The sequence below is a fragment of the Siphateles boraxobius genome, unplaced genomic scaffold (assembly GCF_051911475.1).
Source record: "Siphateles boraxobius isolate OS27281-9 unplaced genomic scaffold, OSU_SipBor_1 8, whole genome shotgun sequence".
Taxonomy (NCBI): domain Eukaryota; kingdom Metazoa; phylum Chordata; class Actinopteri; order Cypriniformes; family Leuciscidae; genus Siphateles; species Siphateles boraxobius.
Window position 1 is genome coordinate 36,932,052 of NW_027509208.1, and position 13,647 is coordinate 36,945,698.

The 13,647-nt window shown below is 38.3% G+C and overlaps 1 protein-coding gene across 1 annotated transcript in view; it reads right to left on the reverse strand.

Annotated features, from left to right (window-relative positions):
• klhl29 (kelch like family member 29) overlaps window positions 1-13,647 on the reverse strand; it is a 275,193-nt gene that overhangs the window by 2,359 nt on the left and 259,187 nt on the right. The window contains exon 12 of the mRNA XM_077219873.1: window positions 2,525-2,718. Coding sequence (XP_077075988.1) covers window positions 2,525-2,718 — 194 coding nt within the window. The remainder of the gene's footprint in view (window positions 1-2,524; window positions 2,719-13,647) is intronic.

Sequence of the window (13,647 nt, forward strand, 5' to 3'; positions counted from 1 at the left end):
TTTATTCCCCTCACAAAACGACTGCTTTTGTGCCGAGTCACTTCATTTAAACTCCCTGAATGCTTTGTTTGCATCACAAGCGCATGTATCTCGCAAGCAGTTTGAGTTGCCGGCGTCTGTTAAGTCCTAATCTCACGCAGTCTGTTTATCTGTTTGTCGTCTCGTTTTCTATCCCAACGCTGATGTTATCAGCAGAGCTCATTGTTGGGTTTGGCCCACGTTCTGCCTGCCGCTGCTACTCGAGGGGCTCGAACGTCATGCCAAATCTTCGTCTGCTTCTTTGATGCTGAAATCCTGCCACCGGCAAGACGTCTCAAGGTTTCGATCAATTGGGGGACCTGTATCTGGCACAATGGAGACATGAGGGATTCAGCTTTTTGAGAGTGAAACAAGACAACAACAGTTCGTGCCACCAATTTGTCTCGATCAATTTTCGGGAGAGGCAAAACGCGGCAGAGAAAAGCCTTTAAAAACGAAAGAAATAGGAAAGGAGTCGTTTGAATAGCAAGATTCCCAGAGAGCTGGGTTGAAAATGGGGTGAGGACATAGGCAACAACCGTCGGTACTCAATAAACAAGCTGAAGTGTTTTATGTGAGACTACTTCAGTCAAACCCATCTCACACTGCCTTTTCACTCCGATGGATGTCTCAAAGTGCTGCTTGGCCAATTGACATGCTTTGAACATGTTTTCATAAACACTGGCTACCCATCGCACCGGTAGTTTAGAGACCTAAGGGATGTTTGTAGACGAGGCATCTCGAGGCGGCCCGACACGCTCAGAGCAGTAACAGGGTCCAGTCGCGAGCGCTCGCGGAGGTTCAGTGATAACTCATCAGACTGTCCAGAGGCTCCCTGAATCACTTTTTAATGTCCCTGTACTCTAAAGACGCCCTGCAATCTTGTGTAATTTGTACAAGCAATTGTTTGCAATCAATTCTCCACAGTCCACGTGGCTTCATGCACTTCCAGTGGCACTTTGCCTGCTCGACCTTCACTGACAGCTCGTCTTGCTGGCACTGGCTGTTTGCTTAGAAGTGTTTACTACTGTCTGCAGGTCTTCAAACAACAGAATCACACTGTGACTGAGGAAATGAACCTCTTAAAAGCCTTTAGCATGAGGTCATTGACTGTGGACATGGCAGAGGAAATATGAATGGCACTCGCTCACTCTGTGTAATGTTCCTACTGGCCTTTTTTACCCAAAGACTTACATGCCTGTCAATCAGTGAGATAGAGCAAAAAGCTATTGCTGCCAGGAAACATGTAGTCGTACTCACAATGCTAGTATTTATTCTCAAATAGTGTGCTCAAGTAAAATTGCAAGACCTACATTATTGTTTAATACTGTTTAACATTAGATCCATGACATTTTTTTTTCATTGCGTTTATTTATATTGTAAAATATTTAGAAATGTGAAAAATGTAGAAATGTGATACCCAATATTGGTAACACTTTATAATAACTGCACGCTATTAATCATTAGCCAAGCATTAGTAAACAGTTAATTCATAATTTATAAAGCATTAATAGAAATTACTAAGCAGCCAATAAATACAGCTATAAATGCTTTATTCTTGATTTATAAGCATATCTATAATATTATAGATTATATAATAATTGTATTTGTATGGTAAATAATTATGAAGTATTGCATTATTTACAACCAATTATTTAGTTGTCAGTCGTTCATAAGATCACTTAGAATCAGTAAGTAAATGATTAATAAACTATTTAATGATAAAGTAGTTAACTAATGTTATATACATATACATATACATACATATACATATATATATATATAATGAATGTTAAATTTATTAGTGTATGAAGAAATTAAAGTGAACAGATTGATAAATGCATTAAAAGCATTGATCTTCACTATTGTTTCACATTAGGTATTGCATTAAATATATTTTTACATATACAACCTTACTGTACAGTATTACCGCTCCATCTCCAGTGCCAGTAAATATACAATTGAGTATAATGGATGTAAAAGGTCTAATTTTAGTGTGTTTAGTTTAGTGCTGTCTGTGACAGCTACATTTAAACACACTCGTTGTATGAACAATCAATACAACTATTAGAGATGATCATGGGAGGACGAGGATCTCTGATTAAAGGTTGGACAAATGAAGAATAATCCATGTTTATCTAGGTTCCACGTACTGCATGCAACTTAATTTAATTACCAAGTTAATGTAGTTTATGAAATAGCTTTTATGATGCCATAGCACAGCAATTGCTGAGCTAATTGAAGCCTGAAAACCTCCTACTGCAAGTAAAGATGTTGAGTCCCACTCTGCCATATCAGTCCTGCTGTTCTTCTGCTACGATTGAGCCCATGTGCAAAGCAAACTACCTCATAAAAGCCTTTCAAGAAGGCAGACCACATATACAGAACCACCTTCTGATGCCATGTTGACAAATACTAGTTTTTAAATTGTCTTTGGGTGGAAATTCAGATGCACAAATGAACAATTTCCATTAGTAAATTCCTGTTGTTCAAATGATCTACTTACCGATCATGGGGGACTCAATAAAGCTCCAGGTGTTGGTCTGCGGGACGTAAGACTGCAGAACCCCAGCTGAGCGCCCAGCCTCGTTCACACCGCCGAACACGAAGATCTTTCCTCCGCATACGGTGGCAGCAGACGAATGAACAGGCTTGGGGAGCGGCGACACTGTCTCCCACTGATTTGTGATGGTGTCGTACCTGAAGGAAACAGAAGGGAAGTGCTGCTGATATTGGTATAGTTTTAGTACCAACAGACAATTTTCACAATGTGTCCCAAAAAAGGCCCAGGATTTGCTTTATTGTGAACAGGATGCATATAAAAACAACACTATATGCAAGTTTTCTCTCTCTCTCATTAACCATTTCAGTTGTATCTGACTCTTGGTGATTGAATGGCCATCTGTTGCTATTTGAGTTTTCTTGGCAATGATTTTTCCTGGGGTATGTTGGTATGTATGTACTGTCATATCTTTCCCCGAACCTCCCCATTACATGGCTCAGGACACACACACACACACACCTATGGATAATTTAGTGTCTCCAATTCACCTAAACTGATTTTTTTGGAGAACCCGGAGGAAACCCAAACCGAAATGTTGAGAACATGCCCAAAGGGCTCGAACCGGAGACCTTCTTGCTGTGAGACAGTGCAAACCACTGAGCCACTGTAAGATTGCGAGTTATAAACTGCAATTGCATGATATCAGCAGGGTTGTGCAAAATTCAGAATTGAATTTTGAAGATTTGGCTCTCTTTCAATTCATTAGTGTAAATTAGTGAACTGGCCGGAGTTGAATTGAAATTTGAACTGGACTGCAATTAAAAGATACGCATTCTGGGATGTAAAGAAATGCATTCTGGGATTCTCACATGATGCATTCTGGGAAATAAAGTGCTTTTACATCCTGGTCAACAAATTGTGAGTAAATAGAAATAGCAATTATATATTTATCAGAAGTTTATATATCAATATCTATAGTTTGTCTATCAATATATATATATTTTTTTAAATATGATGGAATTTATAAACAGAAGTTAATGCAAATTTATAAAAATGGATGAAATATACAGGCTAAATAGGTGGTATTTCAAACATCCATCCACCCTTCCAACATTGGCAACATTCAAACTCAGAGGTGTCAAGCAAGGAAGTACAAATACTTAAGTAGAAATTTTGGATATCTATATTTTACTGGGGTAATTATTTTTCAACCGACTTTTAACTTCTACTCCTTACATTTTCACACAATTATCTGTACGTTCTACATTTTAAAAATAGCCTTGTTTCTCCTATTTCATTTCGGCTGGTTTTCATTCCGGCATGTTAACGTTCAATTATTCAGTTTCAAACCAGGAAGGTATCAATCAGGATTATGAGTTATTTTTTGATTAATCACTTGGATTAATCATTCATTTTGACAGCACTAATGTTTATTGTATATAGACAACCATACAAGGGTAATTGTTACAAAGCCCGCCCTAGGTACACCAATTTTCTTGTCCGTTGCCCTCAGATTCCTGCAGCTAAGCTTGGATGTATATTTACATTCCACTAAAGGGGATTGATAACATGCCTCTGAAGTTTCACTTTTTGCACCATTACAATACTTACAGGCAACCAGTCATCATATCTTCCGCTCCATGAAACACGTTAATGCTCAGTAGTACACATATATGGTTCTTTAATGTATTTGCATTGTACTAAAATGCGTTCATTCATGCAGCTGAAACAGGTCGCCTAGTGCATCCCACATTTTTCAACATTAACATTTTTATACAACATTATAGTCATTATGGCCTTTAGAACAATGTTTTTTTGAGGTGGGGTAGTGCACTATAGGCCACTGTGGCGCAGCCTAAGCTTTAGTCCTTAATGGCATTTTTTTCCTTTCCTTACATTACTTTTATTTATTTTTTTACTTCAAGTAGTTTTGATGCCAGTACTTTTACTTGAGTAAAAAGCTTGAGTTGATACTTCAACTTCTACAGAAGTCTTTTTAAAACCTTAGTATCTATACTTCTACCTGAGTAATGAATGTGAATACTTTTGACACCTCTGTTCAAACTGCTTTTCTAGATAAAAACTAGTTCATCAATGTGAATTTCAATTCATTTTGATTCTATTACAACCCGATCTCACGGCAATTCGTACGTATTTTACAAGGTGGCTAATTCGTACAAATTCATACGACCTCACTCATACGAATTTGTAAGATTTTTGCTAATTCGTACATATTTTACCAGTTGTCTAATTTGTAGTTATTCGTACCTACCCCTGACCCCATCCCTAAACCTATACCCATCACTGGGGTTTAGACAAATAAGCCACCTTTTACTCACTCGTACAAATTTGTCGTGAGATGGCGTTGTTCTATTCATATTCAAAAGCAATTCTGCATCCTGTTTGCTACCTCAATTCAAATTTGAGTTCAATTTAAAATCCATTCATTTTGGAATGTTGCACAAGCCTTGATATCATGCAATGTCTAATGAAATGCCCTTCTGTTAATGAGTCACGCACAATTCCACGTACAACCCAGCGGAGCCCTCCGACCATACGGAGGAACACGGTTCCTCGTCCTCGTGACAGCATGTCATGTGCTGCCATGAGACGCATGAACACAGAGCAGTCCAGCTGGAGAGCTCATCCTCAGCTATTGTTCTCAGGATCAGTAATCAGGCCTCCGTCGCTCCTAATAGCTCTCGCTGAAGATCCACCGACACGTGCTACAGCTTCTCCTGTTGGGGTGATGCCTCTGTAAAGGTCACCGCGATCGGCTGAGTCAGCTTCGGGGAACGTCTCGAGAACAGTTGCCGAGAGTATCGGACAATGGTTGGCGTATAGGAAAATGCTTTAGCTCTTGCGGCTATTGATTAACTACGCAATGAATCAAACATCTGAGGACATGGAACACAATTATGAAGCGAATGTAACTGATTACTAACCGCAGATACATTTTGTATGAGAAATGCTTGAACAGCTTTGCCAATATTTCAATTCACTGCAGGCAACATTAGTGGAGGTATAAAGATGATGAGAAAAAGAATACAGCAGACAGGAAGAGAAGCCTTGGGCTACAAATACATTAGCAACAGCTAGCACAAATCGACTGAGACCGCCGCAGTCATCAAATAATGCAAAAAGCCTGCAAGTAATGACAAGTGACTCAACCATCTTGAGTTTACCTCTGACAAGTTTTACTTTTTAAGTGCACACTTCAATAAGATTATTGTCTCCAGTGTTTTGACACAGAAAAAAACAACTGCTTTTTGTGGTTTGTTTTGTCCCATCTGTCTTATTTATTGTCAGTGATTTACTACTGTAGTTGCGGAACATTTGTTATACAAGTCTGCACGGTTGTTTTTTTACTCCATTACCTCCATGCAATGAGTTAAAAATGATAATAAAATAATTACCATAATATCAACTTTCAGTCCTTGAATATTGTACACCTTTTTACACCAATTTTTTAAGGCAGTAGATGTATAAATCCCCCATGTTAGAAGAATTAGAAATGTTTGACAGACTATTATCTATCATATAAGAAAACACCAAAAGTAGCTAGTTTAAAACACATCAAATGTCTCTATAAGCCCTTAAAAGGAGAAGTCTGGCCTGTCCCACCCCAGACGTCTTGACCTTTAACTACAATTAAAACAATGGTTTAATAATATTTTACAGTGTCCTTGTTACATATACTTGCATGTTGTTATGCATAATTTACTGTTATTGCTGTGGTAAGTACATGTTGTTAATTAATCTTACTCGGTACTTTAATATATAATCACAATGACACCTTAAAATAAAGTGTAACCCAAGTTTTATATGTCAGATAATTTTTTTAAATAATAAATTTCACTTCATTGTATTTACCAATAGCAATAACATAACAAATAATAGCAATAATGAATTGTCACTGAATTAATGTAATTTTTTAATTTATACACAAATTCTAGTGCGGACACATAAAACGGCCCATATAATTGGTTTAGTTGGACCTCATGAGGGTTGATGATCACCTCAAGCACCTCATTTCATTAACAATCTGTTTTAAAAATGGGTTTGGGCTCAATCTCTGTAGTTTATTCATGGAAAGAAAAACATCCTGTGAAGAAATTAAGTCTCTTATACTCACCAAGGCTGCATTTATTTGATCGTGAAAAATACAGTACAACAGTAAGTGAAAGATTATTACAATTTAAAATATCTTCTTTCCATATATTTTTCAATAAAAAATTTCATGGTGAGTTTTCAGCATCATTACTCCAGTCTTCAGTGTCACATGATCCTTCAGAAATCATTCTAATATGCTGATTTGCTTCTCAAGAAACAATTTCTGAGTATTATCAGCGAAGGAATATGAATTGATGTCTTTACTGTCACTTTTGATAATTTTAATGCATCAATGATTAATAAAAGTATCAATTTATTTTACAAAAATCTTTACCGACCCCAAACTTGTGAATGGTAGTGTATATAGTTCAAATATAATCCATGTTAAAACACTGTATTGATCAGCTTCATAGCTCGACCTTTAACGGCCTGTGCACTAGAGACGACTATGAAGGGAAAGCAATGAGAGTGAGATGGAGTGAACAAGGTGTGAAGCACATAATGAGACCATATCCACTATCGATGTTATCCGGTTGGATGCGCCGGGCCCGAGCGGCATATAGAGGCGATCTGTTCTCTATGATGATATCATCAGTGCTCCTGTAATTATAAGTGCTACTGTACTGTGACCCACATTCACCCCCTCACAATCCACACACTATTTAATCACATGAGAGCCAGAGGGGAGAGGGAGGATCTGATTGGCTGCTTTGATAACCTGTTGGCCACAGGGAACCAATGAGTTCAGTCGGAGGAAGACGGTGATGCACATCCAGTTATGAAAGCTGTTCAGAAACACGGATAGAAAATCTCCTCATGCTCACTGATAAAGCCAGTGACTTTAAAGTACGATGAAAATGTGGGACGCACTTCTGAGCTTCTTCCTTCCTTGACTTTTTAGCTTATCTCTCGCCCCTCTCAGGTGTTTTCACACAACACGATTTCAGTCAAGGGTCAAGTTCATTCCACTTGCCACGCCAGTGGCATGAACACACTAACGGTTTCCACTGCACAACAAGGACTGGAATCAATACGTCAAGAGTGTCTGTTGTGCAGCATTAACCAAATGATCCGTGTCAGATTTTACACATCAATCATCATAACCGCTCCTTGAAATCTCTCCGGTGCCGGACACACACACCTGCAGCTTGCAAATTGAATTCTTTGTTAATGTGCCATGGTGATACATTTTATTAGCCTGTTTGGGGAAATGTTTATTGTGATGATCAGTAGTAGTGTTTGCCAAGCCAAGCATTCTCATAAGGTTAGGGGTTTAACAACTCCTATCTCATCCGGTACTATTTTGTGGGACATAAATGATACCTTGCTCATGCAGCTATAGTAAGAAACCACACAGAACACCTGCAACACTCTAGCAAGATCCGTGCTATTGTAGTGTTGTTTGTATGTTATTACGGTATTTATATATATATAAAATATATAACTACATTTAAATATATAACTATAATATATAACTTAACTATTTAAAGGTACACTAAGTAACTTTTCTCCCACTAGCAAATAAAAAAAAACTGCATGAATTTTGTGGAAGAACATTATTTGGTTGTGCTTCAGTGTGACTGTGCGGATGAATATGGTTATCCTGCTGCTCATCAAACATTCACTATATGCTTAAGAGATATAACCAGGCAGAAGCAGTTGGAAAGGATCTCAAGCTGACTAGCTGAAGACGTTAGTGTAGCTTTAGCTATTAATAGAGACAGTACTTCCTTGAAAATAAATATTAGAAAAAATGCTACAACAACCATAATGAAATGACCCTTCACAATAGATAATGCTTTACTGTCAACTCTGTTAGAGAGCTACATATGGCAATTTATCTGTTCAATAAAATACCTCTCTCACCTGTTGAGTAATAATAACGCTATCTCCGTATCGCTCCGCCATTTCACCTCAGTTCTCGCCATCTCTGAAAAGCTAAGGTAATGTTGATTCTTGTTTTATTACGAGCTGTCAGCAGACTCTCCTCTGTTTGGGGTTTGTTTAAATCGGGTGATCCCCCAGAGGTTGGAGATTTAGCGGCTCCATGTCAATCTTTCTCACTCGTTGTGACAACTAACTAACCTATACCGCTCCCACACCATACACACGTCAGAGTACCCGGAGCAACTTTTCTCTATTTACAGATATGACGAGACACACACGGGTGAGTGACGCATGTATGCAATTTCCCACGAGAAACCATCCTAACAGGTCTAAAATATAAACATTTATAATAGGCTTACCATAGTGAATCAGGGCGAGACAAAAACACATTTTGAAAGAAAGAATGATGATGTTAAACAAAACAAAAACAGTTACATAGTGTGCCTTAACAATGATGACGCTGCTTAACATCAACAGAACACTTTTACATCTACATATCAACACTTGAAACCACACACTCTAGCATCGTGGTGGGAACTTTAATTAATAATTATTAACATATTTCATATTACTGCTGTTGCCGTTTTATAAAAGAAATAAGCCCTGAGAGGCCATTATAAAGATTTTATAGCATTTAAGAGCGTTTTCAGCTTCATGTCATGCCTAATTACACTCCTTTTCAGAGGCAAAATCACTGTAACCCACTGTCTCTTATTTATATAATATTTCATTTACAATAAGAATGTTTCTTTCTCATTTAGACAATAAAAGCAGGATGCATCTTAACTTGCCAAGGATAACTTCTTTTCATTGTGGTCTTTGTTATTATAAAATAATTATTGGCATCTGGCATGTAATAAACAAATTAATAAACAGACTTTAAACTGCATCATAAAAGAAGTTTGTCTAACAAAAACATTTTTATATTTGAATTTATATTACTCTTTCATCAGATATGAACAGTTTTGTGTATATCTAAAACAACTTTCTTGCACTTGTGGATTTTCATAAAAAATAAAGCAAATAATAAATATGTATATTGTTTAATTTATATAATATGTAATATACTTTATATAATACAATGTTTATCTGATTATCTGCATCAATACATTTTTTCAGCAACTTTTATTTCATCATTTTAATCTGTGTTATTAATTTTAAGTCAAAAATGTCTTCTTAAATCAAGTTTCCAACTTAGTTTTAGTTATCAATAAACCCTGCTCTGTGCACTGAAACTCTGCAGGCGTCCAAAAACTGCTCTTAGCTCTATTCTGAGAGGTAAATGCATTAAAATAGATGTGTGTTTTTTGAAAAGAAGACTTTGATGCCAGAATAAGACATTCTCTCACCTTTGTGGCCCGTTACAATAAATAAACAGCATATGACGGACTTAATTTGCCGCCTGAATCTTGTTTCACGCAGGCTAAAGCGGTTTGTAATTGAGGTTACGGCTCCACACAGACACATCACTGACGGCTTCTGCTTCACGCTGGATGTTCCTCACACGTACACGACACTGCAATTAAACTTGTGTGTATTTTATTTCAAGGCAATCAGCACAGGGAATGGGTTACGCATTAGCGTTCCTGCAGTGAAATGCTGTAATGGGAATGCATTTGGATGCTGTGATGTCACAATCTCAGCGTGATTTATTGCAAAATCTTGCAGCGTTGTGTAAACAAGCCAGATGATTTCTCTCTTTTTTAATTGTTTCTGTTTCGTTTCTGCTAAGAACGTCTTGTAAACCAGGAGGGGAAACGCTGGGGTGCATCAGAGCTCTCTGACGGGCTTCCCTGCATTTGAAAGCAGCAGACGTTTACAGTTACAAACGCTGTACCTGTCACCGGGATCAGAGGTTAATTGTCCGGGGACACTGCGGGATGACAGCAACGATCTTCAGCCACAGTTGTACTTCTTGGAGAATTGACTTGCCAATTCTCTTTGGAAAAGAGGTGACCTTTGCTTCTTGAGGTCTTTATAAAGGTCATCCAATTGGACACATGGTCCAGTTTGTCAGTTTTGAGGAACTGCTGCGATACGAGCCATAAAGGATCTAAGAAACATGAATGCCAGGCCTTGCTAGATATGCAGTTGTTTGAGATTATTAGTGTCCAGTTAAATACTGTGTCAATTTGAATACAACTATATTGATAAAAAATTATAAACATCCAAAAATAATAACCCATGTGGGACAATTCCGGCCAAAAGTGAACCTAGGGGTAAATAACACATGGGTACCGAGTCGACCGCTCTCTGGGATGCGTTTTCATGATAATCGAATGTACCCAGTTTTAGCTTTAGTTTTAGATTTACCACAGATTAGCTTATAACGCTAGTATATAGCACATACAATAAAAAAAAATAGCATAATGAGGGTCTCTACCTGCAAACCGAAGCATTGAGAGCTTTGGAAAACAGTCTCGATCAGTCGAACCACGAACGGCGTGCTACGTGCTGGTCGATAGTCACAGATCAGCTCACGTAGCTCACGAACGGCGTTCGTGGTTCGACTGATTGAGACTGTTTTCCAAATATGGCTCCTGCTTGTATACGCGAAGTGTACTGTCTTTATAAAATACCTAGGTTCATTTTTGGCCGGAATTGTCCTTTAAGAACTCATCAGAGCTCTGTTATTAATTATCACGTCACTTGATATTCTGATATAATTAAATAAATCTATATTTCTAACTGCATTTAGTAAAACCTGCCTTTTAGTAAACTGCATTAACTAAAACCAAAATATGTATCAAAATATATATCTAAACCGAAACCCATATCTAAAATATGTAAACATGCACAGCAGAATAATTAAAAAAGGGAAAATATATATGTTGAGAATCATTTTGGAATCAGACTGTGACTCTTGGAATGGGATCAAATCAAAAGGTATCTAAACAAACTAAACAGAAACATGTCCATGAGATAAAAATGAATTAATCAAAACCTGCTGAAGCCAACTAAAACCAAACTGTAAAGTACTTTTGAAAAAAAACAAGGATATCAACCTTGGCACAGGTGTGTCTCTGAACATTTTAATTAGGATGTGTGTTATCTGGTGCGCTGCTACTAACTTCATTGCTGTCTGTAAATTAATTCTTTATGGTCAAGTATATTGACAGAAATCATTGTCTTATCAATAAATTAACAAGCTCTGGAGGGGGATTAATTTTGGCTAATTTAAATTAACTTTGGTTCATCATATTTATATATATATATATATATATATATATATATATATATATAAATTTAGGTCTAAAATGTTGAAAAGTACAAATGCAATGTAATGACAAAAGCATCCTGAATGCATACATATTATGTGTTGCAATGCAACTCACGTAAGGAAGCAAATAACCTTCAGAATCAAGCAAGAAGTACCTGTATCACATTGAACCCTTTCCTAAGAAAGCATAAATCTGATAATTTGCCAGAAAAATGTTTCAGGAAAATATTCAAACTCTGGCTGTTAGTGATTTTAGTGGCCAGAGATACTCCGCACATTCAGAAAGGAGAAACACTGAAATAAACACACGAGGTCATGAAGCCAGTGGTTATATATACACCGATGAGCCAAAACATTATGACCAAATATGCTGTTGGTCCTCCGTGTGCTTCCAAAACAGATTCTTCCAAACTCAAACCATTCCTAAACAATGTGTGCAGTGTGACGGTGTGATTATCCTGCTGAAATAGGCTACTTCTCTCAGAAATAACCGTTGTCATGGAGTATACCTGGTCTGCAACATTGTTTAGATACTGTAGGTGGCATGTGTCAAATATACGTCCACATGAATTGGGCTGACCCAAGGTTTCCCAGCAGAACATTGACCAGAGCGTCACACACCCCCTCCACCGTCGTCCCACAGTCCATCATGGTTCATCACTTCCCCAGGTAAACGGTGCACACGTACACATGACGTACAAGAAAATGGGACTCATCGGACCAGGTGACTTCCTTCCTCTGATGCCCGTGTGCCCATTGTAGGCGCTTTGGACTATGGGGTGGTCATGCACTCTGATTGGTCTACGGCTACGCAGCAGGGTGTTGTGACACATTCCTCCCATAGCCATCGTCAATTTTGTGTGACTTGTGCCACAGTGGACCTTCTGTTGGCCAGACGGGTTTAGCCTTCGTAGCCCTCGTGCATTAATGAGCCTTGGGCGCCCAACACCCTGTCGCTGATTTGTAGTTTGTCCCTCCTCGGACACTGTTGGTGAATTCTCAGCACTGCTAACCGAGATCAATACACAAGCCTTGACGTTTCAGAGATACTCTGACCCAGTCACCTTGCCATAACAATTTGCCACTTGTCAAAGTCACTCAGATCTTTATTTCTGCCTATTTCTCCTGCATCCAACAAGTTGATTACGAGAACTGATTGTTTGCTGAGAACTATGAGAACTTGAGTTTTGGTACCTTGCCATCTAATCTACCCAGACCTTAATACGTGGCCTTGTTAGGAGATGAAAATGATAGACGTTTCGCCTGTGACTGGCCATAATGTTTTGGCTCATCAGTGTACATTATAAAACTAAAATCTTCTTTTTAGTTTTGTTTGCAGTATGCATCAGATGTTTATGCCATCTGGGCTCTTAAAGGGCCGGTACAATCAGCCCAAACAGATATGTCTAGTAATCTCTCTGATCTCACCAATTTGTGATGTGGCTCTTCTAGGCTTCCAGTGGCTTGTGTACACACTGTATCGGTTCTCAATCTCGCTCTATCACTGCAGAGGGCACCTTGAGCCTCCATCAGGAGAACTCTGCACAGCACTCGGACTTAATTGGATTTGTGCATCACACACAAATTGTGACATTACAACTCGACGGCAGAGTAGGTCATGCGCCAATTACCAAAGCTCACGGCGTGAGCCGTCGCAACCACGGAAGCTCGCCTAAGACTTCATTACCGGCCCGGAGCTTCCCTTTTCATTATGTGCTGAATGAAGCGGTGCTTACCAAACATGCTGCTGTTCGACTCAGAGGACGGGCAGAAGAACAGCCTGTGACTGTGTTTCGTGTCTTTAATGAGTCACAGAGATCTTTCAATGCTGCATGCCATCTGCTTTAAAGAAAGATACAGCTCCACATTACTTTCCTTTTATCTGTGCCTTTACATTACAACTGTT